The 27,178-nt window shown below is 57.9% G+C and overlaps 3 protein-coding genes across 10 annotated transcripts in view; 2 read left to right on the top strand and 1 right to left on the bottom strand.

Annotated features, from left to right (window-relative positions):
• MAPKBP1 (mitogen-activated protein kinase binding protein 1) overlaps positions 1 to 3,372 on the top strand; it is a 76,858-nt gene extending 73,486 nt beyond the window's left edge. For 3 of the 4 annotated variants that reach the window (XM_080674880.1, XM_080674878.1, XM_080674879.1), the window contains 2 exons: positions 210 to 295; positions 906 to 3,372. In XM_080674880.1, the coding sequence (XP_080531006.1) occupies positions 210 to 295; positions 906 to 1,133 (314 nt within the window). In that variant the 3' untranslated portion in view covers positions 1,134 to 3,372. The remainder of the gene's footprint in view (positions 1 to 209; positions 296 to 905) is intronic. The other variant, XR_013960927.1, reaches the window with a different exon arrangement.
• Positions 3,373 to 3,829: 457 nt separating this feature from the next.
• LOC308255249 (bifunctional peptidase and (3S)-lysyl hydroxylase JMJD7) lies at positions 3,830 to 24,184 on the top strand. Of its 5 annotated transcripts, XM_080682437.1 has the most exons (25): positions 3,845 to 3,932; positions 7,885 to 8,038; positions 8,113 to 8,366; positions 8,683 to 8,739; positions 9,211 to 9,306; positions 9,532 to 9,608; positions 12,842 to 12,914; positions 13,211 to 13,347; positions 13,473 to 13,646; positions 13,937 to 13,965; positions 14,152 to 14,194; positions 14,451 to 14,505; positions 14,796 to 14,923; positions 15,178 to 15,261; positions 15,541 to 15,578; positions 16,379 to 16,514; positions 17,702 to 17,838; positions 18,083 to 18,305; positions 18,461 to 18,578; positions 18,858 to 18,995; positions 19,409 to 19,513; positions 19,678 to 19,857; positions 20,195 to 20,361; positions 20,940 to 21,126; positions 21,251 to 24,184. In XM_080682437.1, the coding sequence occupies exons 1-25, from the start codon at positions 3,869 to 3,871 to the stop codon at positions 21,502 to 21,504; spliced, it is 3,108 nt and encodes a 1,035-aa protein (XP_080538563.1). In that variant the 5' UTR covers positions 3,845 to 3,868; the 3' UTR covers positions 21,505 to 24,184. The 5 variants fall into 5 exon arrangements, 3 of the variants coding, with proteins under 3 accessions (XP_080538562.1, XP_080538563.1, XP_080538561.1); XM_080682435.1 differs by lacking the exons at positions 3,845 to 3,932; positions 7,885 to 8,038; positions 8,113 to 8,366; ... (1 more) ...; positions 9,211 to 9,306; positions 9,532 to 9,608 and adding an exon at positions 11,596 to 11,720 and having other exon boundaries at positions 13,473 to 13,604; XR_013961319.1 differs by lacking the exons at positions 13,473 to 13,646; positions 13,937 to 13,965; positions 14,152 to 14,194; ... (12 more) ...; positions 20,940 to 21,126; positions 21,251 to 24,184 and adding exons at positions 9,836 to 9,995; positions 10,102 to 10,469 and having other exon boundaries at positions 13,211 to 13,274.
• SPTBN5 (spectrin beta, non-erythrocytic 5) overlaps positions 24,103 to 27,178 on the bottom strand; it is a gene marked incomplete at both ends in the record, with an annotated part of 38,955 nt that continues 35,879 nt past the window's right edge. The window contains 7 exon segments of the mRNA XM_080644844.1: positions 24,103 to 24,154; positions 25,169 to 25,260; positions 25,684 to 25,754; positions 26,241 to 26,432; positions 26,583 to 26,760; positions 26,900 to 27,002; positions 27,093 to 27,173. Coding sequence (XP_080500970.1) covers positions 24,103 to 24,154; positions 25,169 to 25,260; positions 25,684 to 25,754; positions 26,241 to 26,432; positions 26,583 to 26,760; positions 26,900 to 27,002; positions 27,093 to 27,173 — 769 coding nt within the window.

The following is a 27,178-nucleotide window of genomic DNA, read 5'->3' as shown; positions in this document are numbered from 1 at the left end:
CTTCTGGCCTCTGGGACTGGCCCTTTCCTTTGGACCTTATTTTCTGTGTGTCAGGAGGGTGTTGGGAAGGAAGAGGCAAGAGGAAGAGACTGAGGGCAAGTGGAGGGGGTATGATGCTGAAGGGTAGCCTGTCTTGCTCTGAGCAGCCATGGGTGGGGAGGCCAGAAAGGGCAGGTTTGCTGGGCCTGAGCTGTATCTGTCTCTTCCAGAACCAGTGGTAAGCCTGGAGCAGTGCGAGCAGCTTGTGGCAGAGCTCCAGGGCACTGTGCGCCAGGCTGTGCAGCTCTACCACTTGGTACGTGTTGGGCACCCACCGGTGGGGAGACAGGGCATGTCAGGAGTGCTAGCTCAGTATCCAGAATCTAATGATAAGGCTCTTCCACTGATGGGGGTGGAGCAATCAAGAACATCCTGGGCAGAGGAGGCAAAGGGGTTAGAAGCCAGGTCAGGCCACTTGAACCAAGCACCTTCTGGTTATTTCTGACTAAGAGCTAGTGACTTCCTCAGATCAGCAAGTGGGGTAGAGAGCCATGTGTCTTAGTTTGCTTAGGACCATCCCAGTTTATGCCTCTTGTCCCAATGTAATTATTAAGAATATCCCTTTTCATATTTAAAAACTATTTGGCTGCCCTGGACTATTCGCCTTAAAAGAGGAGCTACTAACAAAATTTAGATGGTGCCATCATGTGATGAGCTCCTCTTTTGGGGTCACTCCAGAGTCTGCCTCCATCACATAGCCTTTAGTCATACTTGCTGATCTTGGAGTGTGGAATTCCCAGTCACACAGCTGGGCATGTAGTCCCTTCTTTGGGGGTGGGCTACCCAGGTGGAGCCCCTCCTTTTCATGCATCCGTTGACTGATCCCTCCACTATTCCTCCAACCCACTTCTGGGGTCCTGTTGCAGGTGGCTAGCTGCAAGACACCCTCAGTGGAGCAAAGTCGCATCACCCAGCTCCTCAGAAACACCTTCTCTTCAGTGCGGCAGGAACTAGAGGCCCTGGCCGGGACAGTGCTGCCCAGCCCCGGTGGAAGCCCTGGGGCCGTGGGAGCTGAGCAAACACAGGCCCTGCTAGAGCAATACTCAGAGCTGCTGCTTCGAGCTGTGGAGCGTCGCATGGAACGCAGACTCTGAACTCCAGAAGCCTGTCCCAAGTGAATGCTCCCCCTGTTCCAAACTAGCCTCTCTCCACTCACTAAAACCTGTGGGGATGCTTGGAGTGGATAGCAGTGCTCAGAGGGGAAGCAGCTTTCCCAGCTGCTCCTCATAGAGCCCTGTATTTATTAATTTATTTCCCTGACTCTTGCCTCACTTTCTTGGAACTCCTGCCTCCACAACTCCTCCGGTAGCTCATGCAGGGGTTAGGTCTTGGGTTTTTGTCATCTTGGTGCTGTGAGGAGTAGGAGGGTGGCCTGCCCCATCTAGGGGAGATGAGGAAGGGCTGGCTCTCTCTCTTCTTAGAAGCCATTTGAAATTACTGCAGGGATCAGCTCCCTGGGGTGGAGCACACACACAGGGTATTTTGTAGGTAGAGGTGAGAGGTAATGTGGTATTCAATACCCTTCAGCCAATAGCGGAGCCTCTCCTCTACCTCCACTTCCCCTCCCACACCAGCTGCACTCTCCTGGCTGCCAGAACAGGGTTTATCCATTTTTCTCCAATTCCTGGCAGTTCAGAAAGGCAGAGCCCTCTGGCCCTTCAGGGCATTCCCAGCCATCAAGAATGTATCAAGGCCTAAGCCCCCACATTCCACTCCTATTCCCCCTCCAAGAGGGCCCTAGCATTGTCTTTTTCCCTGTGCCCCCTTTCTGTCTTGGCCAGAACTTGTGGAGCCAGCGGTGGGACTTTGCTGCAGGACAGTAAAGCCCTCTGCTAGGCAGACATGAAGCTCTGGCTCCTTTCCTCGGCCCCTTGGCCTTCCCCATCCTCCAACCCTGGTCCCCAGCAGGCTGCTGGAGCCCATAGGCCACCACCTCCCTGCATCCTGAGTGATGCTCAGTTAGAAGCCTGTGTTGGAGTTTCCCTTGAGGTTTACAGGGCACTGGCCCACCTTCTAAAGACCTTGGCCACAGATGAAATACACACACACACACACACACACACACACACACACACACACACCTGTTGCATGTTCATTGCTAGAGTACTTGACTGACTCATGTGTGCCTGGTTTCCTCTCATGTCCTACCCCGTCTTCACCACCCTGGCTCATGTGGAATGCCTATCAAGAAGCACGAAAAGGGGTGGAACACACTAAACCCAAATTCTGGGTTCTTGGTGTCCACAGTCTAAATAATATGAGATGGCCCAAAGGATACTGCGTTTGGGTAGAAGGAGCCTCCTCAAAGGTGGTGCTGGGCTCCCAGGGTGCTCTGATATTGGAGGTTGAGGGGAGGGAGGCACATGGGGTTGCAGCAGGGGCCAAGAGACACACTGGAAAGGTGGTAGGAGGGACAGGTAAGTGGTAGAGGTGAGGGGATGAATGAGAATTGGAAGGGCAGTTCAGGGTGAGGGGAAGGAGATAGGGCACAGTGGGCAGGGAGAGTAGGACCAAGTAGTGGAGCAGTTATTGACATGTTGGGGTGAAGAACGTGTCTCTCGGCCCTACTGCTTCCCCTGCCTCAGGTAAGGCAGGGCAGCTTTATTGTATATAACTCCAGGCCACAAAAGCCCATTCTCCTATGGACAGGCCTTTGGGCCCTACTGACTCTATAGGCAGAGGCTTAGAAAGAAGTTGGATTCTGAAGGGGGCCCAGCTCTGGGTCAGCCTGAGTGCACCTGAACAGATGAAGCCTATTTCACCCCATACTGTTCTCTACTTCCACCCCTCTATAGCTAATCTACAGAGAAATCCTGGGCCCAAGAACTCTGAGGGTGGACCCCCCCTGGCAGGGCTGCAGCTATGCTAGTCAGGGTTAGAAACACACTTCCACCTGTACCCCCAGCCCCAGCTGGCATACCGGCCACAGCCCATCCCAAATTGGGCTCAGGCTGGGCCCTCTGGGCTGGCTGGGTTCTTAGTAATACTTCGCCAGCCTGTCCCTCACAAGGAGGAAGCAGTACTCCAGCTAATGTCTGTGAGAAGGTGGCCGCCCTTTCCTACTCCTAGCCCAGCTTTTTGGGGGGCAGGAAGGTGGGGAATCTTGTGGCCGGGCCGGTGCCCATCCCCTTCTGCATGTCTGAGGCCACTGGCAGTTGCCGTTCTTGTTCAGATTTGCCCTGACCCAGTTTTGAAAGCCCTTATTTATAACTTTTATACTTTGTCCAGGCCCTGGCGCTTTCCCCCTCCCCAGGTCTTAAGGGGCAGGGGCTGTTTTTAACATGTCAGTTTGTATTGATGTATGAACTGGTCAATAAACAATCATTTGTTAACTTTCCGACGCCAGCAAGTGGGGCAGACAACAGAAGGCGCTTCTCGCTCGCTGCAGGGATAGTGGAATCGGCGGTGCGCTGGGGCGGGGAGAAGGGGAGCTCTATCCAGGCAGCGGATTTCCGCTGTGGGGACAGGACGAAGCCGTGGGCAGCGCGGGTAGCTAGAGCCTTGGCGTGGGCCTCGAGGAGGGTGGGGCCTTCAGGAGGGGAGGGCGGGGCCTCGGGGAGGGTGGGGTCTTCAGGAGGGGAGGGCGGGGCCTCGGGGAGGGGTGGGGCCTTCAGGAGGGGAGGGCGGGGCCTCGGGGAGGGGTGGGGCCTTCAGGAGGGGAGGGCGGGGCCTCGGGGAGGGGTGGGGCCTTCAGGGGGGAGGGCGGGGCCTCGGGGAGGGGTGGGGTCTTCAGGAGGGGAGGGCGGGGCCTCGGGGAGGGGTGGGGTCTTCAGGAGGGGAGGGCGGGGCCTCGAGGTGGGTGGGGCCTCGGGGCGGTGGCGGCGGCGTCATGGCGGAGGCGGCTTTGGACGCCGTGCGGAGGGAGTTACGAGAATTCCCGGCGGCGGTAAGGGGTGAGTGGGTTCGCTCAGGCTGTAGTGTCTGGCGTTGACTGCAGATCCATCTCAGGACGCGGGAGGGACTGTGGGCATGCCGGGCCTGGGTCCCTGAGTCGCGTGGCCCTGGTGCTTCCTGGGCCGCTGACACCGGGGCGCACCCTAGTTCTTATCCTCGAGGAGCGCAAAACCTCGTGCCCGGAACCTCTGATCACTCTTCTGTCGAACCTCCTCCAAGCCCGCGGGTGGGGGGTTTCAGCCCCCCTCCTCCCGTGTTTGCACACCTTCGTGGATTCCTGAAGGGACTGACCGTTCGGGTGCCGTCCTGTGTTTCCCACAGCCAGCCCGCACTGAATAACCAGGGGTCCGTTGTTGCCTTTCCCACCCTTTCCTGTTGTGAAGTCGTTAAGGTGGTCGGATTCTCCCTCTCTGAACCCCTGCTGGAACTCTAGTCAAGAACGGACTCCTCCCAGCGGGGGCGGTGCAGAGCTCGGGAGAATCCGGCAGCTGTGCAAGTGATCCCAGGCCCCCAGCTACTTGGTTTTTATTTTTCTCCCTTTTCCCCCCTTCCTTCCGCTCTCCTCTTTCTATTTTTAAGCGATTTCTCACCAATGAATAGAACATGGGCACATGACTTAAAAAATAACGGATTTATAACGTAAAGTAAGCTTTCCTCCCATTCTAAGCCCCAGCTTGCATCTTTCCAAAAATACTGTTTAGCCCTGGCCGGTGTGGCTCAGTGTTGCTCACGGGTTAGAGCGTCGGCCTGTGCACTGAAGGGTCGTGGGTTCGATTCCCGGTCAAGGGCTTGTGCAGGAGGCAACCAATCTATATGTGTCCCTCCTCCCCCTCCACTCTCCCTAAAAATCTGTGGAAAAAATATACTTGGGTGAGGAGTAACCAAAAAAAAAAAAAAAAAATGCTGTTTGTATCCACACACAAAACTGTATACCTCCCTTTTTATACAAATGATAGCCTGTTAAACATACTCTTCTGGGTAATGTATCTTGGAGATCATTCCAAATCCCTGTATAAAAATCTTTTTCACACCTGGGTACTAATGCTGTAATTTACTTAATCAGCCCACTCTTATGAGACATTTAGGTCATTTCCAATCTATTGTTTTCAGTAGTGCTGCAACGAATACTTTGAGTATTCATTTAACAGATACAGTCATGTGCTGCATGTGAGGCTAGGTAATTTCATTGTTGTGCAAGCATCATAGAGTGCATATACACAAACCTGCATATTATAGCCTACTACTATAATTGTATGTGCTATACGTACTTTTATGTGACTGCCAGCATCACCACAAACCTATGGACCACCGTTGTATTTGCAGTTCATTGTTGATCAAAACATTGTTAAGTGACCCATGACTGTACTTAAAGCACTTCAGTGTGCCAGGGTTTGTTCAGTGTGTTTAGGATACATCACTGAACAAAACAGATCTCTGTCCTCATAGAGCTTACAATTCTAAGTGAGGAGACAGACAATGAGTCATAGGCACACTGAATGAGTAAATAATATAGTAAAGAAATGTGTTACAGGATAAGTGCTATGGGGAAGTGCGGGATGAAGCAGAATGATAGACCTCAGTATATAGGGCTGAAGGGCAGGTTGCAAATTTAAGATGGTCAGGATGGGCCTCCTTAATAAGGCTACATTTGAGCAAAAGCTTGAAGGAGGAGAGAAGAGCATTAGGGTAGAGGGCAGGCACAAGCAAATGCCCTGAGCGGGGAGTGTGCCTGGTGTGCTCAAGGAACAGTGAAGAGGCATTGTGCCAGGAGCAGAGTCTTTGTGCACATGTGAGTATTTTTGTTGGCTAAATTTCCTAGCAGAAGAATTTGGCCAAAGGAATTGTTCGGATCCCTTTTGAAATCCCCTCACTTTGAAAACCCAGGAGAAAACAGTGGCCATTCACTAAAGCAGGGGTGGGAACCTTTATTTACCCATCAGCCTTGGGTATTTATAACATCATTCTTGGGCCATACAAAATTATCAACTTAAAAATTAGCCTGCTGTATTTGGTCAAACATTTAATTAACTCACTCCGAATGCCATGGCAGGGCCGGACCACATGATTTCATGGGGCTTATATGCCCTGCCTTATACAGCAGGCCGATGTTCCTGCTCTACAGGAAAAACTATTAAATGCTGAGAAAGTAAAACTGAAGTAACTATAGAAGGTACAAAGAGTTAAAAAAAGAAAAAAGTCAGTTTTCCTATACTTAAAATATCCTGGTGAGGACAACAGGAAGGTTTACTGAGCCCCATGTTACCCCCATCCCCACTCCAAGGTGACTGCTTTGATGGGCTGACATGACTGGGAAGGCCCTTCGCCAATTTCTTCCCTCTGCTCCCTTACCTGCTTGGCAGGTTTCATCTTACCTCTGGTCCATGAAGCAAGCACACATGCCAGCTCTTTCATCTGTTTTCCTGGGCCCACCAGGGTCTGTTTTTCCACTCAGTTCCAAGTTGTGATCTAATGACATTCACTTTCCAGCTGATTGCAAAGCAAGGCCAAGATGACCAGTGAGATGCGGTTGTGAGAGACAGAGCATGACCTCAGAGGGGAAAATGAATGCAGTGGCCGTTTGGAGCAGGAGGCGGTAACCACCCAGGGGGGTTAAGGCATTCAGGCTAGACCTCAAGGATGAAAATAACGAAGTAAAGCCCTGTACCCTTTATAAAAGCCAGGAGAAAGGCATTCTAGACTGGGTGAGCAGTAGGAACAAAGTTGGGTACTGCCTGAGGCGCGTGTGGTAAGGAGCAGGCACCAGACAGGAGGAAACCAGGCGGGAAAGGGAGGCTGGGCCTGAATGCATGCCCAGGCAGGCAGTGTTCTGTAAGGAGTAAGGGGTAAGTCATCAAAGGGTTTTTTTACTGGGGGTGTGACAAGATGAGATTGTATTTTAGGAAATGACGGGGCCAGCGTGAGTGATGCTTTGAGAGGAAGTAGAATTAAGCCAAGGAAACAAGTTAGTTCACTGAACCAACCATCCTGCCAGGAGACGTTGGAGACTTCCGTTCAACCACTAAGCAAATATTTGCTGAACACTTACTGTGTGCTCGGTACTACTCCAGTTCCCGGGGGTGCACCAGTGAACAAGACAAGCATCCCTGCCCTCAGGGAGCTCACATTCTACCAAGAGAGAGACTAGTAAACAGTTGGATAAGTGAAATAGGCAGTGTATTAGATGGTGATAAATGATAGAAAAATAAAGGGGCCTGGCTGGTGTGGCTCAGTTTGTTGGAGTGTATGGGGGAGAAGGAGATTTTTATTCAGGTGACCCAGGACCACTACAGACATCTGCCCAGGTGGCACACAGCACAACCTTCCCAGTGCACACGGCAGCCCTGGGTGTCTGAGGATGGTGATGCTGTTCATTTTCCTCCTGTGGTTTTGTGAGGCAGTCTGTCTCCTCATTTAGGTTGTAAGCTCCCTGAGATGATGATTGGCTCATCCCTTGATACCTCCACATTGGCCAAGCCATGTGCTGAGCACATCCTAGGTGCTCAGTAAGTATCACTGTTAGAAGGTGCTTTACACAGCCTCAGCCCACCCTTAACCTCGGGGCCTCAGCTCTACTCATTCTGGAGCTCCCAGTACCACTTCAGTGGCTGCCTTTCCTACTGGATGCCAGGAGGTTGGCCACTCCAGAGTGGGAAAGCCGAGGGTCCATGGTACAGGCCAGGCATGGTCCATGGAGGGTTTGGATTATGGGCTGAACAGTAGCCCTGGCCCTGTCAATTCTTCTGGCCCATAGTGGTGTGTTTGTGAGTACGTCACACTTTCTCCCTTAAATGACCCTCATTCTTCAATTTCTGATTGTCCAGGATCCCTTGGTCACCAGTGGGCATTGTCTAGGGACACAGTGTGGCCTACCCGGAGGGCATCTCTGATGCAGACAGTGGGGCAGCAGCAGGATGTTACTGGCTTCAGCCCCCGCTTCCCTCTTTCTCTCAGAGCTTAACGTGCCTCTTGCTGTGCCTTACCTGGACCAGCCCCCAACTCCACTTCACTTCTACCGGGACTGGGTCTGCCCCAACAGGCCCTGCATCATTCGCAACGCCCTGCAGCACTGGCCAGCCCTCCAGAAGTGGTCGCTCCCCTATCTCAGGTTGGGGCCACCCCAGCGGGATGTGGGTGGTGCTTTGTGGCATCAGGGCAGGGGCCAAATGTCCATTCTTCCAGAGCCACAGTGGGCTCCACGGAGGTGAGTGTGGCCGTGACCCCGGATGGTTATGCGGATGCTGTGCGAGGGGACCGCTTTGTGATGCCCGCCGAGCGCCGCCTGCCCCTGAGCTGCGTGCTGGACGTCCTGGAAGGCCGAGCCCAACACCCAGGAGTCCTCTACGTACAGAAGCAGTGCTCCAACCTCCTCACCGAGCTGCCCCAGCTGCTGTGTGATCTGGAGCCCCACGTGCCCTGGGCCTCCAAGGCGCTGGGTGAGTGGAGATGGGGGACCTGCTTCTTCTCGCCACTGATGACTTGGCCCATACTCTTGGCCCTACAGGGTCAGGTGCTATGCACTAAACGCTCACGTCCCCCGGCCTCAACTTCACGTTGATGAATGGAAGATTGCTGCCCCTTGCCAGTGGCCCACCTCTGCTCGTTCTCTCTGCTCTCTCCCTGTTTCTGCTGGGTCCCTAGAAAGCTTTGCCAAGGCCCACCCAAGAGCTGGCCCAGCATCGCTGTAAGGTGTTTATTCCGAGCCTCACCTTCAGGCCACCCTCCTAACCCCCTCTTCCCTCCCACCTGCAGGAAAGATGCCCGATGCTGTGAACTTCTGGCTGGGGGAGGCGGCTGCAGTGACATCTTGTAGGTATCAGGTGGGGAGGAGACCAAGAGTGGAAGGTTGGGTCTTATGGAAGTTAGACTGACTTTTCTCTAAGATTTCTTCTGGGATTCTAGGCTCAGACACAAGAGGGGCCCCCCCTGGCAGCTCAGGTGGGGAAGGTACCCATAGCATTGGGGGTGAGGGCATTGTCCCTAGAGAGCTTTGCAAAGGCCGTCTAGGTCTGGGGGTGAACTCAGGAGAGCCCTGTTTGCTTGAATTCTCCTCAGTAGAGATGAGCCCAGGGCCTGGCAAGTGTCAGTCCCTGGAGGACAGAGATCAGAAATGCCTAAAACCCACCAGTCACCTTGGCACCCCCTCACCTCTGCTCTGACATGGCATGCTCTTCTCTTACCCCACAAGCTGTCTTGGGGTGCCAGGCGCCCAGCATGGTTGTTTGCCCCTCTTGTGCCTGGCCCCTCATTCCTGCCCCGGGACTTCCTCTGTGTTGGCAGTGCATAAGGACCACTATGAGAACCTCTACTGTGTGGTCTCGGGAGAGAAGCACTTCCTGCTACATCCACCCAGTGACCGGCCCTTCATCCCCTATGGTAAGGGGCTCGGCCTGTGGGGCTCTGGGGAGCAAGCAGCCCAAGGTGGATGGCGGGCAGCAAGGGCCCTGGGCTGGCTGGTGCCCCAGGCCTGAGGTGTGGACAGTGTCTCTACTGCACTGGGACTCCTGACCTTGCCCTGTACCCAAGGAACAAGTAAATGGCTGTGGCTGGCAAACTGTAGGCCATATGAGGGTCCCCACACCTTCCTCCTTCTGGTTTCAGAGATGTACACTCCAGCAACCTACCAGCTAACTGAAGAAGGCTCCTTTAAAATGGTGGATGAGGAGGCCATGGAGAAGGTGTGTGTCTTGTTCCTGGGCCCCAGGGAGAGGGAAGGGTAGGAACCTGGGCTCTGAGGAGCAGGCACAAAAGAGCTGGTGTGGTGGCACCTTGCTCTGAAAAACCCCTAAGTCTGGGGCCTCCCAGTGCTGAGCAGGGCAGGGCCCATGGTATTTACCTTAGGAAAAGGTGGAATTCGAGGGCCTGGGGCTTCAAGCCTGTTCCCTGGCATCTACTGTGTCCCCAGGTACCCTGGATCCCACTGGATCCGTTGGCTCCAGATCTGGCTCAGTACCCCAGTTACAGCCAGGCCCAGGCCCTTTGCTGCACGGTGCGGGCTGGCGAGCTGCTCTACCTGCCGGCCCTGTGGTTCCACCATGTCCGGCAGTCCCATGCCTGCATTGCTGGTGAGGAGCCCCTCAGTCACCCGGTGGTAGGGCATCTGGGAGATGGGTCAGGGAGGCTGGAGGTTAGAAGGGGGACCCTCATGCTCAGGTCTCGTTCTCCCTGCAGTGAATTTCTGGTATGACATGGAGTATGACCTCAAGTACAGTTACTTCCAGCTGCTCGACTCCCTCACGAAGGCCTCGGGGCTTGACTGATGGAGTCCTGGTGAATGAATGTTGCCAATGACAACTTGTGGAGAAGGTTGCGCCCCTCCCGCGCCAGGTCAATTCTAGAGGCAACGTGGAGTCATAGAGTGTGCTGGCTCCTGGCCCAGCTCGGCTTGCGGCTTGTGATCAGCTTTGCAGGATCTCTGGAGGCGGCCTGGAGCAGGAGGGACCTGGCAGTCTGGGCGTGGCTCACAGGTGAGGCAGCAGCCTGCACTGGAGGAGGAGTGGGGCGCCAGGTGCAGCATTGCCTCACCTCTATGACCCCGGGTGAGTGAGTGCCTCGAGCATTGGTGACTTGTCTGTAGAACAATGATGGTTCCTCCCTCCCGGGTGTTGTGAGCACTGGAGATGGTATCTGTGGGGCAGCAAGGCTGGCACAGAGGAAAAGTTCAATAAAAGATGGCTGTGCTTTGTGAGCCGAGACTCCCTCTGAAGTTGCCTTCTGTGGTCTGTGGGCTGGACGGGTTGGGTAAGAATTTCAGGGTGGCTGTGATTGGGAGTGAGGGCTGGGTCCAGGCCTGTGCCTGAGGAGCTCTCTGCTGCCAAGACCCCTGTTTGTGACAGCCATTGCAGCCCCTCTTGGCAAGCAAGCCGACCCCAGTCTTGTCACCTCTTTGCGCTGGTCTCATTGCTGTGGAGCCGTAAAGCTCTTCCTGGCTTTGTCTCATTCCCCCAGCTCCAGGGCAGTTGGTGGGCTGTGGTGCCCTGAGGGTCACCTCTGTTCCTCCTCCCGGAAGGAGGGGACAGAAGCCCCGTCCCTCCTGAGGCTTCCTCTGTGGAAGGAGTGGGTCTCCGCGCTCAGACTCCCTCCCCACCAACCGGGCCCTGGAGATGGGAGCCCCCTTTCCCGAGCGCCAGCCCAGAGTCCTCACCCCCCAGCACCAGCTCAGGGCTGGGGCGGCCACTTTGAAGGGCTATTTCATAGAACAAACCACGCCCCTGCCCGGTCATGATGGGGCCTGGGGCATTCCTCAGATTGGCCAACCACTTCGGCCGGACTGGGTATTCCTGTCATACTGGCATTGGGAGACTGCGAAAGGCCCTGCCATGGGGGGCATAGGTCTTCTGTTTGCTGCTTCTCTGGGCCCATCCCCTGCTTTCCAGACCTAAGTGGCTCCTGCAGACCCCACCTTCCAGTCTCTTTCTGCTCAGCCTCAGACAGCGAGCTCTCCTGGGGGCCCCCTTTCCAGGTGAGAGCTGGGAGAGCAGGGCTGGGTGGGGTGGGCACAGATGCTGATGGCTGGAGAGGATGGGTCTTTGGGGTGTTGAGCCCCCACCACAGGGAGGCCAGTGTTTTCATATGGGTTTAAGATGCTTCATTTCCTGTACAGGTAGTTGATCCAGGAAAGAGTGGGGCTTGGGTGGGGCAGAGGTGGTGGGGAGGGACAAGGGAGGAGCTTGGAGCCAGCTGGGACATCCCTGGCTCTGGATTAAAAAGCTGACAGCTTCAGTCCTCCGGCCACTGCCTGTCATACCTGGTTCCCGAGGACTCTCCGCCTCATGGCTCTGGCAAGACAGGTAGGGAGCTGGGCTCCACTCTAACCCCTGGTCCCCCCGAGGCCTGGTTTTTGCTGTTTCTTAGCAGAGCTGTGGGCTTCTTGGACCAGGGTGGTGAGCAGAAGCCAGGGAAGAGGCAGGGCATTGGGACAAGGGACTGTCCTGAGTTCCTCCTGCCCTAGGGAGAGGCTCCAGGCAGAGCTCCCTGGCACCATGGACTTGGGCCCTGGTGGCTCAGTCCCGGTGCTGTCCCGGGGCCCCAGAAGGAAGTGGCTGCTCCAGTGCTCCTCTGACTCAGTTGCTTGGGGTGGGAGCCCCAGGGCTGACACTGCTATTAGATGAGCTTCCCCGGCCCTTCTCTGGACTCCATCATCCATCAGGGCCCTTTCTGAGGCAGGGCTGAAGGCCAAAAGGAAGGATTGGCTGGCACAGGTTTTCCTTGCCTTGTCAACCTGCCAGGGTCACATCCCTAGACTCAGGGTTATGGGTTTAGATGGAGCTGCCTGAGGACCATTGTTAGCCGGGCCTTGTAGGACCTGAAGGACTTGACCACCTGTGGGTAGTCTGATCTGGTAATTGCTGTCCCTACCTTAGTAGAGAGCCAATTTCCAGAACTGTGCCCTGGCCAGGGGTGGGGAGTATGTGGGGTGGGGACAGCTCAACAAGGGGGCGCAAGGCCTGACAGTCTCTTTCCTTTCCTGCCCTGCTGCCCAAGACCAGCCTGGGGCTGCTTTTCCAGGGTGAGCTGGGGAAGCGGGTGAAAAGAGACTATTAGTATCAGGAACTGGAAGCGGGTTAGTGCGGGGACTGAGAGCACAGATCTGAGCTAGCCTGGTCCAATCCTGCCCTGAACCTCAGGCCAGTGCCTACTTGGTCTTCCTGTTTGGATGTCCTTGTGGGGTTGGTCATAGGGTGGTTGTGTGATTAAATGAGTTAATGTACAAAATGGGTCCAGAGCCGGCCAGAGCGCTGTGTAAGTGTTGGCAGGTGTCGTCAGCAGGTACCAGCCTCTTTTCTTCAGGCCTGTGGCTGGGCAGGGCTGGGCCTTTGGGTTCAGGACTAGGCCCCAGCCTCTCCCGAGGCCCTTGTCTCCTTTGGGTCTCTGCCTGCAGCAAACCTGTCCCTTTCTCTCTCCTCTGCAGGCAAAGGTGCCTGAGACGTGCCTGCTCACCATTCGTGTCGTACAGGCCCATGGCCTGCCCTCCAAGGACCTAGGTGAGTGCTGACCAGGGTGGGTAACAGTGCTGCCATGGCATTCAGAGGTGGGCAGGGGCAGTGCGAAGAATGGGAGTAGGGCTGAGTGTGCAGGGGGGTCCTGGAGAGGGTGCCGAGGGAGGACTGGAGGAAAGTCACAGTCGGGGCTCTGCCTCTGCTCTTCCTGCCTCCAACCCGGCCCCATTCCTTGGGTCTCTGGTCTTCTGGGGCTGCCTGCAATGGGGGGACAGGCCTGTGGGGGCCGGGCTGGGAAGGGCTCTTGGCAGTCACCGGGTGCTCGTGCCTTCTTCCCACAGTGACCGCCTCTGACTGCTATGTGACTCTGTGGCTGCCCACGGCCTCCAGCCACAGGCTGCAGACACGCACAGTGAAGAACAGCAGAAACCCCATCTGGAATCAGAGCTTTCGCTTCCGCATCCACAGGCAGCTCAAGGTGGGCCTGAGTCACCCCGGCCCTTCTCACTGACCCTGTCCACTCCCAGCCCCTCACTCCCCGTCCCACTCACCTTCCTCTGCCACCCCTCCTTCCTGCAGCCCCTCACTCTGTTCCCCTTCCAGAATGTCGTGCAACTGCAAGTCTTTGACCAGGACCTTTTGACCAGTGATGACCCCGTGTTGTCGGTGCTGTATGACGTGGGGACTCTGCGGGTTGGGGAGTCCCGCCACGAAAGCTTCCTCCGGAGCCCTCAGGCAAGGCTATGGCAGGGCAGGGGAGGGGAGATGCTTGGGAGGGTGGCTGGTACATGTGGCCCTCTTCTCCAGGAGCTACAGTCCCCTGAGAAGCAGTCCCATCCCCAACCCTCTTTCTTGACACCTAAGCCCAGGGTAGCTTTCTTGGGGCGGTCCAGAGAGGGTGGACAGAGCAGCCTGGTGATGGATAATTGCTGTCCCACCACGGGTCCCAGCCCCAGCTGGCGTCTGGGTTGGAATCTGCCCCCCCGCCCCATAACTTTCTCCTTCCCTCCCTCCCCACCACTTCACCCTTTCTAACTTGCTTCTTTCTCTCCCTGGGTGAGGAGCAGCTGGAGGTTGAATTTCGGCTGCAGAGTCTGTGAGTCAGGGGCCATGGGACAATCCTGGGTGGGAGTGCTTCCTTCTGGGAGGGACAGGGCGCAATGCACTAGAGCCGACACCCTTCCCTGGGGGACATCCAGCGGTAGAGGAGGGATACCCGGCTTCCTTGAGGGAACACCTGGGAACCGGGACCCCTGCTTAAGGTCACTGGGGTTCTTTTCAGGACTGACTGTGCCGAGCAGCTGGTCAGCAATGGCATCCTGGTGGTGAGTCTAGAACCCCTTTCTGTAGCTACCTGCTGTCCTCCTCCCCGAGCTTCAGCCCACCATGGGGGTCGGGGGGCAGAGCTGGACGGGGGAGCGGGGAGACCCTGGGATTTCAGTTCCTCAAGAGGATACAACCTCAGGGAGTGTTTGGTGCCTCAGGCCAAGGAAATAAAGTGCTGAGGAGCAAGAACCAGGGTGCTGGGCGGGTGGGAGCCTCTGACAGGAGGTGTTCACATCGGCCTCTCTCATGACTCAGGCCCGGGAGGTCTCCCGCTTGCATGTTCGCCTGGAGGAGGCTGGGGACCAGAAGGGTGAGTCCCTGACCCCCTGCAATAGCCCTCAGCCCTTTCTAAGGGGGCCTTGCACTAGATGCCCTCTGCCCTCAGGCAGGAGCAGGGGTTAGGGGGCAACTTCATGCTGGGGCTTTCCCCCTTGTTCCTCATGGGGGCTGCGGAGGGGGCATTCCATCTCCAGCCTCGTCCAAGGCCAGACGCCCATCTCAGTGCCGGGAGGGAAGTGCCCGAGGCCCCTTAGGCAAGACCAGGGCCTCTGTGGGCTCAGATCCTATTCCCAGCCTCTCTGCTCTGGTTTCTGTTTCCAGGGTCAGAGGGCAAAGTTCAGCTTGTGGTTCCCGGGTCCTGTGAAGGTCCACAGGAGGCCTCGGTGGGCACTTCCTCCTGCTTCCACTGCCTGGCCTGCTGGGAGCCGGAGCTGAGCGTTCACCTGCAGGTAGTGTGCCGTGGGCTCCGGGAGGTGACAGAGCCTTTTCCCCTCCTGCCCTCAGCACCTGCTCCCACAGTCCCTGCTCTCACCTGGAGCCCCCTCATGCCTGGCAGAGGCAGGCCCACTGGGAAGAGTGTGAGACTGACGTTGACCTCGTGGCCCCCTCCTGCTGTTCCTCTGTCCCTCCCAGGAGCAACTGGTGAAGTCCCTGCTGGGAAAGAAAGGTAGAGATTCTTAGTTCTTCTTTCATACTCCTGCAGGATGCCCCCCAGGAGCAACTGAAGGTGCCCCTGAGGGCCCTGCCCTCTGGCCAAGTGGTGAGACTCGTCTTCCCTACGTCCCAGGTACTGGTCACCGGAGGAAGGAAGCCAGTTGCACAGGCAGGGCCGGCCCAGGCCTTGAAGGGCTGGCCTGCTTCTGTAGCAGCTTTGTCCTCGATAAGTGCTGGACCAGGCCCTGGGGCGGGGGTCCTCTGAGCGTCCCTGCCTTCAGGTGTCAGGCCTGGCCCCCGGGGAGATGGCTGTGGGCCCAAGGGAGCATGGGGACATCGTGGGGTGTGGCTCGGGTTGGGATGAGAGGAACAGGGTGGCCCACCTTTGTGACTGGAGCATTCATGTTTTCAGGAGCCTCTGATGAGAGTGGAGCTGAAAAAAGAAGAAGGGTGAGAGGCCGGGCTGGGCACTGGGACAGGCCGATGGTCAGGCACTCCGCCTGGAGGAACGGAGGGGAGCGAGGTGGGGGGGCTCCCAGCACAACCGCCTGACTCTTCTCTTAGGTGCTCGGGTTTGCTCCCACGGCGGAGCATGATGTGTGGGAGCCTGAGCAGATAAAGGCTCTTTTTCCACATTTTACTTGCATTTGTCGGAGGGGTGTGTGCCTAGCCCTGTGCCTGGCTCTTAGGAGGCACTTGATAAACGTTTGGCTGGAAAACAGGTGGGAGGTGAGGAGAGTGATTTGAGGCACAGAGAGGGCAAGGAAAGGAGAGGAGAGAATGGCGCCACTTCAGGGGGCAGTCATTGTGGGGGGGCCTTAGCTAACCTTCATGAGACCAATCATGTGTGCCTGCTCACCACGAAGAGGTGGGAACTGGTTTCCGTCCCCTCTGGAGTTGCTTTTGAGTGGGTGAGGGAGGGAGGCTGAAAGGTGGAAGTGTGTTGGGTCCCACCAGGGCCTGTCTGCACCTGGGACTCCAGAGGGCCCTCTTCAGTCACCAGTGCATCCTCCTGACCACATTCCCCGTGTGTCCTCGCACGGGTCTGGGTCCCCCCGCTCCCCCTCACATCCACATGTGCCACACTGCTGCCAGGACACAGAGGAGAGGTGAGAGATGGGAGAGGAGAGGAGAGAAGAAATGGGAGAGGAGAGGAGAGAAGAAATGGCAGTACGCATGTCAGGGAGGCAGACCCCGCTTCCTCTCTCTGACGAGGCCCAGGCACTGCCTCATGGTCCCTTTCCACGCAGACCGAAGGAGCTGGCTGTGCGGCTGGGCTGCGGGCCCTGTGCTGAGGAGCATGCCTTCCTGAGCAGGAGGAAGCAGGTGGTGGCCAAGGCCCTGAAGCAGGCCCTGCGGCTGGATGGAGACCTGCTGGAAGATGAGGTCCGAGGGCTGGGCTGGATGGGGCAGGTGTCCTTGGGCTTGCTTGGGCTCAGAGCCTGGTGCTGAATGCTGGAACTGGTTGTTCCCTAACCAAAGGCACTGGTGCCGAGCCAGGCTCTCCCTGCCCGCTCCCTTGATGTTATCAGGAGCTTGGTCACATCAAATGTGGAGCATTGCATGAGACCCTGGGAGGTTTAAGCTGCCCCACTTGGCTAGCTTTCCTTCTCGTTGTTTCTTGATCTTTGGCCTGGTCTAGGTTGTGAGGCTGGGCCTGGTCTGACCGGTCAGTAAGACGTACAGCCTGCAGGCTGCCTGCTGGCCTGGGATGGTCCCTGGAGGTTCAGGTCAGCTCTGGCATCTCCTAGAGAGACGGCCTCTCCTTGGGAGAGGATGAGGGGTGGCTTCATGGGAGGTTTTTGAGATGGCCCTGGAGCTCCCAGAAAGTGACTACCAGACTACTAAGGGGCGAGAGGTGAGGAGATGAGGCCTGGTCTGGTCCATTTTCCCTGGAGTTCTTAAAATCAGACAGACCTGACCCTCAGGAGGCTACTTCTTACTAGACCCTCCTCAGCAGGCCTGACTAGAACTGGTCCCAAGAGCTCTGATTAGATCAAGAGCCCTGATTGATTTCAGAGAGGAAGGGAGAGGGAGAGAGAGATAGAAACATCAATGACGAGAGAGAATCATTGATTGGCTGCCTCCTGCATGCCCCCACTGGGGATCTAGCCAGGAACCGGGCATGTGCCCTTTACCTGAATCCAACCCCGGACCCTTTAATCCGCAGGCCAATGCTCTAACCACTGAGCAAAACCAGCTAGGTCTTGATTAGATTTTGAGCAGCCTTAGCTGTGGGTGAGCTGAGCAGCCCCTTGGATTACTACCTTCTCTTCCTGTGGCTTGGCCTTCCCCCTCCCTAAGGTTGGTTCCCCCCCTCCTCTCTCTCTCTCAAAGTATTTTTATTGATGTCAGAGAGGAAGGGAGAGGGAGAGATAGAAACATCAATGATGAGAATCATTGATCAGCTGCCTCCTGCACACCCAGTACTGGGGATCGAGCCTGAAATCCTGGGCATGTGCCCTAACTGAGAATCGAACCTTGACCTCCTGGTTCATAGGTCAATGGCTTAACCACTGAGCACCTCTGCTAAGCCCTAGGGCCTCTCTGAGCCTGGCTGTCTTCTCTTTCAGATCCCAGTGGTAGCTGTTATGGCCACTGGTGGTGGAATCCGAGCAATGACTTCCCTATATGGGCAGCTGGCCGGCCTGCGGGAGCTGGGCCTCTTGGATTGCGTCTCCTATATCACAGGAGCCTCAGGATCCACCTGGTGAGCTGGCGGCAGGTGGGGTGCAGAAGCCTGGGGGGTGACTGGCTGGGTTGTGGTAAGGGGTGCTGTGGTGAGGCTCTTAGACTGCACAGGCCTCTCTGACCGAATGGGAAGGGCCGAGAGAATGCGTGTGCTGGAGAGGAATGCACTCGGGGGGCCCTGGGAGGGCCCCTGCCAGGCTGTCGTCCCAGACCAGAGCCCGTGGGTCCTTGAGTGATGGTCTCCCTGGCTTTGGCTTTCCCAGGGCTTTGGCCAACCTCTACGAGGACCCAGAGTGGTCTCAGAAGGACCTGGCAGGGCCCACTGAGTTGCTGAAGACCCAGGTGACCAAGAGCAAGCTGGGTGTGCTGGCCCCCAGCCAGCTGCAGCGCTACCGGCAGGAGCTGGCCGAGCGTGCCCGCCTGGGCCACCCGACCTGCTTCACCAACCTGTGGGCCCTTATCAACGAGGCGCTGCTGCATGATGAGGTGTGGGCAGGGTGCAGCCTGGGGAGCGGAGTGGGTGGCCAAAGCCACGGCAAGGCCTAGAGGTGGGAGCAACCCTGGGCAGTGGGTGTTGGGGAGGCTCAGGCACCAGGAAGCCATGGCTTTAGGTTCAGATCATCTCCCCACCCCTGCTCTAGCCCCATGACCACAAACTCTCAGACCAGCGGGAAGCCCTGGGTCGCGGCCAGAACCCTCTGCCCCTCTACTGTGCCCTCAACACCAAGGGGAGGAGCCTGACCACCTTTGAGTTTGGAGGTGAGTAGCCTGGAGCCGAGACCCATGCTTTTGTGGTTGGTGGGGTGAGAGGGGTGGGTACTGTACCCACTCTCTGGGCCAGGCCCCATGCTTTCCAGAGACTGTCATTCAGGCTTTGGGATGCGGGCAAGGGCCTTGGGTCTTAAGCCCAGGGTGCCAGAAATAAGGCTGAGCCTTCAGGTCACTGGGCTGACCTGGGGTGAAACTGTGGTGGATACGTTGGTACTGAGGGTCCTCAGGTTCTGGGCCCCCTGGTAAGGCTGTGTGGCCTCCTCACAGAGTGGTGTGAATTCTCCCCCTACGAGGTCGGCTTTCCCAAGTACGGTGCCTTCATCCCCTCGGAGCTCTTTGGCTCCGAGTTCTTCATGGGGCGCCTGATAAAGCAGCTTCCTGAGTCTCGAATCTGCTTCCTGGAAGGTGAGGAGGTTGGAAGACTGAGGAGCTGGGGCCACAGGGAGAATGGGCCTGGGGGTGGAAGGCTGAGGAGCTGGGGAGGAGGGAGAATGGGCCTGGGGTGGAAGGATAAGGAGCTGGGGCAGTAGTAAGGATGGGCCTGGGGGTGGAAGGCTGAGGAGCTGGGGAAGTAGGGAGAATGGGCCTGGGGGTGGAAGGCTGAGGAGCTGGGGCAGTAGGGAGAATGGGCCTGGGGGCGGAAGGCTGAGGAGCTGGGGCAGAGGGAGAATGCCCCTGGGGGTGGGGGTGGGGGTGGGCGTCGGCCTTGACCGTCCCAGTTCAGTCACTGCGACGTTTCCTGGCCCAGGACAGGCCTTGGGGAAGGGTCAGGTTGTGACGGGGTGGAGGGCTCTCCCCCACGTGTCCCCTGTTCTCAGGTATCTGGAGCAACCTGTATGCAGCCAACCTCCAGGACAGCTTATACTGGTCCTCTGAGCCCGGCCAGTTCTGGGACCGCTGGGCACAGGACCAGGCCAGCCTGGGTAGGTGCCTGACTCCTTGTAAAGATACGGTGGGGCAGCCCGTGGGGCTGTATTTGGGGGAATGTGGACTCTTGGGCCTTTGGGAGTCCACAGAGGCTGGAGTAAAGGCCCAGGGGTACCATTTCCTGAATGACACCCCTCTTCCTCCCCTCTTAACTGTGCAGACAGGGAGCAGGTCCCCCTTCTGAAGATAGAGGAGCCTCCCACGGTGGCCGGCAGGATAGCTGAGTTTTTCACTGACCTTCTGACACGGCGCCCACTTCCCCAGGCCACCCACAACTTCCTGCGTGGCCTCCATTTCCACAAGGACTATTTCCAGCACCCTCACTTCTCCAGCTGGAAAGGTACCTGCTTTCTCCCCCAGTCCCAGCTCTCCAGAGTCATCCCATGGCCAGCTGAGCCTTGGGTCCTTGGTCCAGATACCCACCTCGTAACACCTTGTCCCCATGCCCTTTGAGCTCAGTTCCCTGGGCTGCCTGGAGCGAGAGCCCCGTTTTCTCTCCTTATGTTGGGGATCAGGGCCCATCTTCAGGGCCTCTGGAAGTGGTGGCGTTGCTTTGGTGAGAGCGGGGCCAGAGGGCAGGGTCTCCACCAGCGGCAAGGAGCTGTCATTAGGCCCGAGGGGTTGGTGCCCTGAGCCCCTGTGACAGCTGCTTCACCCCATCCCCCCAACCTTTCCAGCCACCAAACTGGACGGGCTCCCCAACCAGCTCACACCTGCAGAGTCCCACCTTTGCCTGCTGGATGTCGGCTACTTTATCAACACCAGCTGCCCGCCCCTCCTGCGGCCCACACGGGACGTGGACCTCATCTTGTCGCTGGATTACAACCTCCACGGAGCCTTTCAGGTGGGCTGCGGGCAGGCTTGGGGGGCGGTGGGCAACCCCAGGCCTGCCTGCCATACTGGCTTATGCCTCTAGGGCCATCTGCTTTGGAGGCCAGTGTCTGGTCCTTCGGGGCTGTGGCAGTGACACCGTGTGAATGGGAAACAGTTCATAGAATCCACAACCAAGGGAACCCAGCTGCCCAGGAAGTGGGAGCGATGGGGGAGCTGGCAATGTGGTTACATGTATTTTACATTTGGGTCCCTTTTGCTGCTCCCCACCCCTGGTTGGTCCCTGGACCTCCAGGGTCCCTGCTTCGAGTTTCTGTGCTGGTCCAGGGAAGGTTTTTGCCTCCCAGTTGCAGTATCGGGCTTTGTTAGCGCCCCGTTCAGGTGAGCCCAGTGGAGCCGCAGTGGAGGGCTGTCAGGTTTAGAGCCTTTTTCCATCTGGCCTGGCTCCGCTGGGTCCACCAGAGTCTGCTTTGGCCTCTGGGCACGAAGTCCCGAGTGTCAGTGGACCTGCACACTCAGTCAGCCTGCTGTTGAGGACCCTGGGCAGCCCTGGGGGCCAGTCTCTCTGATGCCACTCTGCTCGCCTTGCAGCAGCTGCAGCTCCTAGGCCGGTTCTGCCAGGAGCAGGGGATCCCGTTCCCACCCATCTCGCCCAGCCCTGAGGAGCAGCGCCGGCCTCAGGAGTGCCACCTGTTCCTGGACCCCGACTGCCCCGAGGCCCCTGCCGTGCTGCACTTCCCCCTGGTCAACGACTCCTTCCGGGAGCACTCGGCCCCTGGTGAGCCACCATTGCCCCGTCTTGCCTCCCACCTCCATCCTGTATGCCTTGCCGAAGGTGACCCCAATCCCCTCCACTCCCAGTGTGTTTCCCTCCATGCCTGGCTGCACTCCCTCCCCACCAGGGGTCCGTCGGACAGCTGAGGAGAAGGAGGCTGGGGAGGTGAACCTGTCTTCATCCAACTCCCCCTACCACTACTCGAAGGTGACCTACAGCCAGGAGGACATGGACAAGCTGCTCCACCTGACGCATTACAACATCTGCAACAACCAGGAGCAGCTGCTGGTGGCCCTGCGGGAGGCCGTGCAGCGGCGGAGGCAGCGCAAGCAGCGTGGCCCCAGTGACGGCGGCACCCTGGCGGGGGGCTCCAGCCCCTGACGCTCTTTCAGGCTCACTCCCCATCTGTCTGGCTGCTCTGGTTAAGTTGGGGCAGAGACCGTCATCAGCAGCTGTTCCAGAACCTCTGAGGTGTGGATGGCCCTGTCGGAGGCCCCCAGCCCTCTGAGGGGCTCCCACACGGTGTGTACCCAGCAGCACCCAGATGTGGCACTGAAGCCACCAGCAAGCCTGCCACAGACACCTCCGGGTAGGCTGAGCCTTCTGAACAGGCTGGAGCCTGGTCCCCATGATGCGGGCTGGAGACGGCTTCCTTTTGAGAAAGGGGAAGATTCTGTGTCAGCTGGGGGTGGAGCTGGGGAGCCCAGAGCAGCACTGACCAGATTTGTGTGAGGGCTCAAAGCCTGTGACCTTGTCTGTTCTCCACTCCTTGTTACCTTGAGTAGTTGTACAGTGTAAAATAGAGCGCTTTCTCTATCACAGAGGCTCATACAAATGTGAGGCATTATTGAGATCCTGTCATTGCTGCCAAGAAGGGACATGTTATCGCAGGCTCTTGGTTACACAGGGCAAGACTGGTTTAAGAAACAAGATGTTTTCCTGGTTGGTGTGCTCAGTGGTTAGAGCGTCAGCCCTCACATTGAAGGTTTGATTCCCAGTCAAGGGCGTGTACCTGGTTGCAGGCTCGATCCCTGGCCTTGGGCAGGGTGCAGGTGGGAGGCCACCAATGTTCTGTCTCCTCTCCCTCCAAAAAAATCAGTGGAAAAACTGTCCTCAGGTGGTAGGCTTAACAACAACAACAAAAGACATAAGATGTCTCCCCAGCCACCTCATGGAGCTAGCGAGTCTGCATGGGCTTCCCCTGAAACGTGGCTCATCTGCTCCCGGCACCCTTTCTAAGCAGGCAGGAGTCCAGTTTGGCCTGGGGGGTGGGAGGTCTCTGCTGCAGCCCTGGCCCTGGCCAGGGACCTCGGGGTGTGGCTGGGGACTCATTCGGGGACTTCCTGTCCCACAGTAAGGATGGCCAGACCTGGGACCAGAAGAGCCAGAGAGACCAGTGGCACAGCCTCACCCAGCTGTGACCCAGGGGACCTGTTTGTTCCTGAGGTCAGGAGGGCCCCTGGGGGCGGAGTCTCATTCTGGGGCCTGAGAGGGTGCCCTCACTTGTGTCCCTGAGGTTTGGTGGTACCTCAGGGTTTGCTTCAGGGCCCAGACCTGTGGAGAGAACAGGAGGCAGAGTGACTGTAGGGCCCAGTGACCTCAGAATCTCCTCCACACATTCGTGCCTCAGGCGACTGGCTTCCCTGGGAACACCCTACCTCCTCCTGACACGCATGTGGGATGGGTACTGGGAGCCGACAGGCAGCTGCTGGAGAGACCAGGGTGTGTGAGACAGGGCTGCACCTGTCTTCCCTGGCCCCGCGACCCTAGTCCCTGTCCTGGGTTGGTGGCTAGAGTCACAGAGCAGAAAAAATGGCAGCCTTAGAAGCCACTGTGTCCAGGACAAGGCCATTCACTCAGCCACACGTCACCTGAATCATAAATTGGGATCAGTGGGCCCTGCAGGAGTGTGATTGGATAATTTACCGGAGACCCATTGTTCTGCCTCCCGTTACACTGTGAGCGCTCCCTGGCATGAGCTGTGTAGCTGCAGGTCTCTGTGTGTGTGTATCTGTAACTCTTCAGGTTTGACTCTGTGTGTGGGTCTGTGTCTGGCTGACAGCCTGACTCCTGGTCTCCCTCAGAGCAGGGTTCTGGGACTGGGGAAGGCAGAGAGGATGGAGGCAGAGAACAGGGACAAGAAGAGCAAGGGTGCAGGAGGGCTCTGGCTGTCCTGCAAACAGGGCTCCGTCTTGGAGAGGAGGCGGAGAACAGAGAATGAGGGTATGTGGGTCCAAGGTGACAGCCAGGCAGCATTCTAGCCTGTGCAAAGGGTGCCCCTCACCTCAGGTCTGGCCTGAGCAGGAAAGGTGGTGGGAGCCGGGTGCAGTTTCCTCTGCAGGGCCAGCCACATGCGGGAGCCCCAAGGGTGGCTGTCGGTGAAGACAGGCGTCTCCCTCAGTGAGGAGGGTGGGGGCCAGCCATGGCATCTGTGGAAAGGGAGCCTCATGACCCTGATTCTACTGTCACAGTTGAGAGTGAGCCAAGGGTTTACACCAGATGGGGTGGGTGGTCAAGGGTCTTAAACAGGGTGTTATTCCCTTCACTGGCAGCCTCAGCTCGGAGTCTCAGGCTTAAGAGGGTGCATCTGTGCTGGTCCTGGAGGCTCAGGATACCCACCCACACACCCAGGTGCCCTACCTGTGTGGAGTGGCCGTGCTGGGCGCCTCCTCCGTGCACTCAGCCAGGAAGTCCAGAGGTCTGGGTCTGAGTCTGGGCTTAGACTTGGACTGCAGAGCAAGAGAAGAACACCGGTCAGCCCCAGGCTAGATGCTCGGCCAGCTGCAGGTGGAGTCCTCATGCTCCCTCCTGTGGTCTGATATCCCCCCCGCCCAAGGTGATACTAGAAGGAGGAGGGGCCTTTGAGAGGTGATTAGGTCATGAGGGTAGAGCCCTTATAAAAGAGACCCAGTGAGCACCCTCGCGCTTTCTTGTAAGCACAGTAAGAATGTACCATCTGCAACCGGAAGACGGCCCTCACTAGACACCCAGTCTGCCAGCGCCTTGATCTTGGACTTCCCAGCCTCCAGAACTGTAAGAAATAAATGTTGGTTATAACCTACCCAGCGTGTGGTATTTTTGTTATAGCAGCCTGAACAGACTAAGGTGTCCCTGTGTCTAGAGCTCCCTGTGCACCAAGAACTGTCCATGTGGGGTGCTGCGCAGCCACGCACCCCAGTTTCCCCGAGTGCATCCCGCCTCTTAGAAGGCTAAAGATTGGTGGGCTAAGAAAGGCTCAGTCTGAAAGAGATTCAAGTCCCTGTGGGATTCTGGAAGGACAGTCTCAGGGAGATCCCAGGGGAACAGACAGTGTGAGGAACAGAGCCAGGAGCCCAGCGACACTGGGGAGCAGGAAGGGCTCCTAGTAGAGTCCCAGCAGCTTTAGGACATGCCCTGAACACACTCCCTCCATGCAGAGGGTCCCGGGGGCTGCTTCTCTGCATCCCTCCTATTAGAGCTGGGCGTGGGCACTGTCTACACGACACCCCAAGGGGGGTGCATTCAGGGTATGTGAGGCCTTGAAGGATGGAGAAGGCCCTGGGGTCAGAGCAGAGCCTGGAAAAGCCCATGGGGATCTGGGATGGCTCAGGGGAGTCAGAGCTGCAGTCTCCACAGGAGGCAACCAAGGAATCTGGCCCCACCTCTGCTACTGATTAGCTGTGTGATCTTTGGCAAGTTGCTTACCCTCTCTGGGCATTAAATTCTTTGCAAAAAGACAATAAACCTCACCTTGAAGGCTCTATAGGTACTTCTAAGGATGATTAAACACCAGCAGCTTGAGGCCCAGGGAGTCAATGCCCCCACCCCCACCCCCAGGGCTCCCCCAGAGCCTACCTGCTTGGCTGCTCAGGCTGGATGCCAGCGTTCAGCCTGCCTTTTAGATGGTGCTGCAGACAGGGCCTCGGCCCCGCTGCTTAGAGTGCCACCAACAGCCATGGGTCAACTCCTGCAGGGCCCCTGGCTCCAGCCCCCTGGCTGCTCATGGGAGGCCCTCCCTGCTGAGTCAGCCTGTCCTGGGGCCAGTGTCTCCCCGGGCAGCCCTCACCTTAAGGAGAATGGATGTTTCCTGTCATGGCGGTCCCTTGGCCTCTCACACTGGGCTCCCGCAAGGTCAAGGGTGGCTGAGGAGGCCACATTCTGAGGAGAGATGACAGGAAGGGGTCACCATAGCAGACAGCTTTTCCCAGTGGGTCCCCAACCCCCACTGCCCAGTATCCCCGCTGCCATCCTCCGCTCTTGGAACAGGCTCAGGGAGCTGCCCCTCGGGATCCCACTGTAGCCTCCCCAGGGGCTGGAGCCGGGCTGTGGAGAAGGCGGTGAGGTGGCACCAGCTGCACCAGGACCAAGGTTCCAGGGAGCAGCTTACAACGAAACCAGAAGAGGAAGAGGAGCCCCACCTGGGAAGTGGTCCCCAAAAGAAACTACCCTAGGAATGGGGGAAGGGCGGGGCCAGGGGAGTCTGCCCAGAGTCCACAAGGCCCCGGAGCCAGGCCCTGACGGCTCAGAGTGGTTCTGCAGGGGGGAGGGGAGCTGTGGGAGAAGGACTCTCCTGCCACTTACCTGCCTCCCTTCTGGCAGGAGCTGCTGCTTTAGCTCCAAAGATGCCTCCGTGGTGGGGCACCCTTCACATCCTGGAAATGCAAAATCAGTCGGGAAACATCAGGACCAGCAGAGGATGAGGCCCCTGGGGAAAGGGGGCTAGGTAGTCACTCCCCCTGACCCCACTGTCCACAGGCCCCTGGCCCCCAGGCCTCAGCGCTGGCTCCAGGGTCTGGCCCTCACCCCCATACCCCCCTGTGACCCTGCTGCCTGGGGCTGCTCCAGAGACGATGGTGGCCAAGGGCAGGCACTGCCTGACGGGCGCCTGGCTGCAGGTCCCTTGTCTCTGCCAGCTGTGCTCCTGGCCACCAGCTGCTAAGGGGTCTGTGCTGGAGGGAGGTTAGCCTGCTGCCAACTCTTCCGGGGCTTAGCCCCTTTACCTGTTCCGTCTGGGGGAGGGCAGCCAGGTGAGCCAGGTCAGGGCACCGGGCTCCATGTCCAGCCTCTCCTTCCTACACCCTCCCCTTCAGCTCAGGCGGCTTCCCTCTCATCCCAGCCCACAGTGGCACCCGGCCTACCAGGATATGGGTGTGGCCGCACACTGACGTTGCAAGCGTTTTCCTGAGGGTCAGATGTAGGCTCAGTGCCCTGGGGTTCTCTCACTCCAGCCTTGCTCACCCCTGCCTCCCTCTGCAGTAGGACAAACTTCTCCTCCCGGGCAGCCAGCAGCTTCTCTACGTCCTGGTGTCTGCGGGGCAGCAGCTCGAGTGCTGGGGAGAAACAAGCCAGGTGAGGCCAGCTCCCGGGGTGCCGAGAGCCTTCCCTCACCCTCTGCAACTGGCCTGGGGGTGAGAGAAGGAGCCACAGGAGCTGCCCTTGGCTGTAGCCGCTGGATGGTACAGCGGGCGAGAGGGCAAGGCCGTGGCTCACCCCGCAGTTGGGGTTCAGCAGGAGCCCCTCCCGGGAGGCCAGCCAGGCCTCAGCCTGCTCCAGTTCCTGCCGCAGTTTCTGCAGGCCCCAGCTCTCCTCCAGGCGTCCCAGGCGCAGGGCCCAGGCCTCCTCCAGTGCCTGCAGCTGCCCTTCCAGCTCCTGCAGACACTGTCACCTGGAGGGGAGGTGTGATATTGGGCAGAGCCACTGGGTAGGACAGGGCTGGAGTGCCCAGCAGAAGTGTGGAGGGCTGAGAGGCCTGGACCCTCCCACCCTCTCCTTCTCTGTCCCTCTCTCTGTCCCTCGCCTGGCCTTCCTCTCTGCTGGCTCCACTCCCACTAGGCGTTCTGCGGCCTTGGGCAATCAGGCTCTGTGCCAGCTCAATGCCAGGCTCACTTCTGTGCTTGTACCTGCAGGGCCATGAAGTGGCCATTGTCAACCAGCTGCCGCCCCTCCTGCTGTATGCCCTGGGCTTCAAGGCAGTGCTCCTTGTTTCTCGCCCCAGGAGCCGCTCGGCCTCTGCCACGTCCACAGCCAGCTCCTCTGAGGACACTAGCGCCTGCTTCTCCTGAGCCCACGCTCTGTG

This window comes from Plecotus auritus (genome assembly GCF_963455305.1).
Source record: "Plecotus auritus genome assembly, chromosome: 1".
Taxonomy (NCBI): Eukaryota; Metazoa; Chordata; class Mammalia; order Chiroptera; family Vespertilionidae; genus Plecotus; species Plecotus auritus.
The sequence above is the reverse complement of the archived record's forward strand: the minus strand, read 5'-3'. Positions and strand labels throughout refer to the sequence as shown.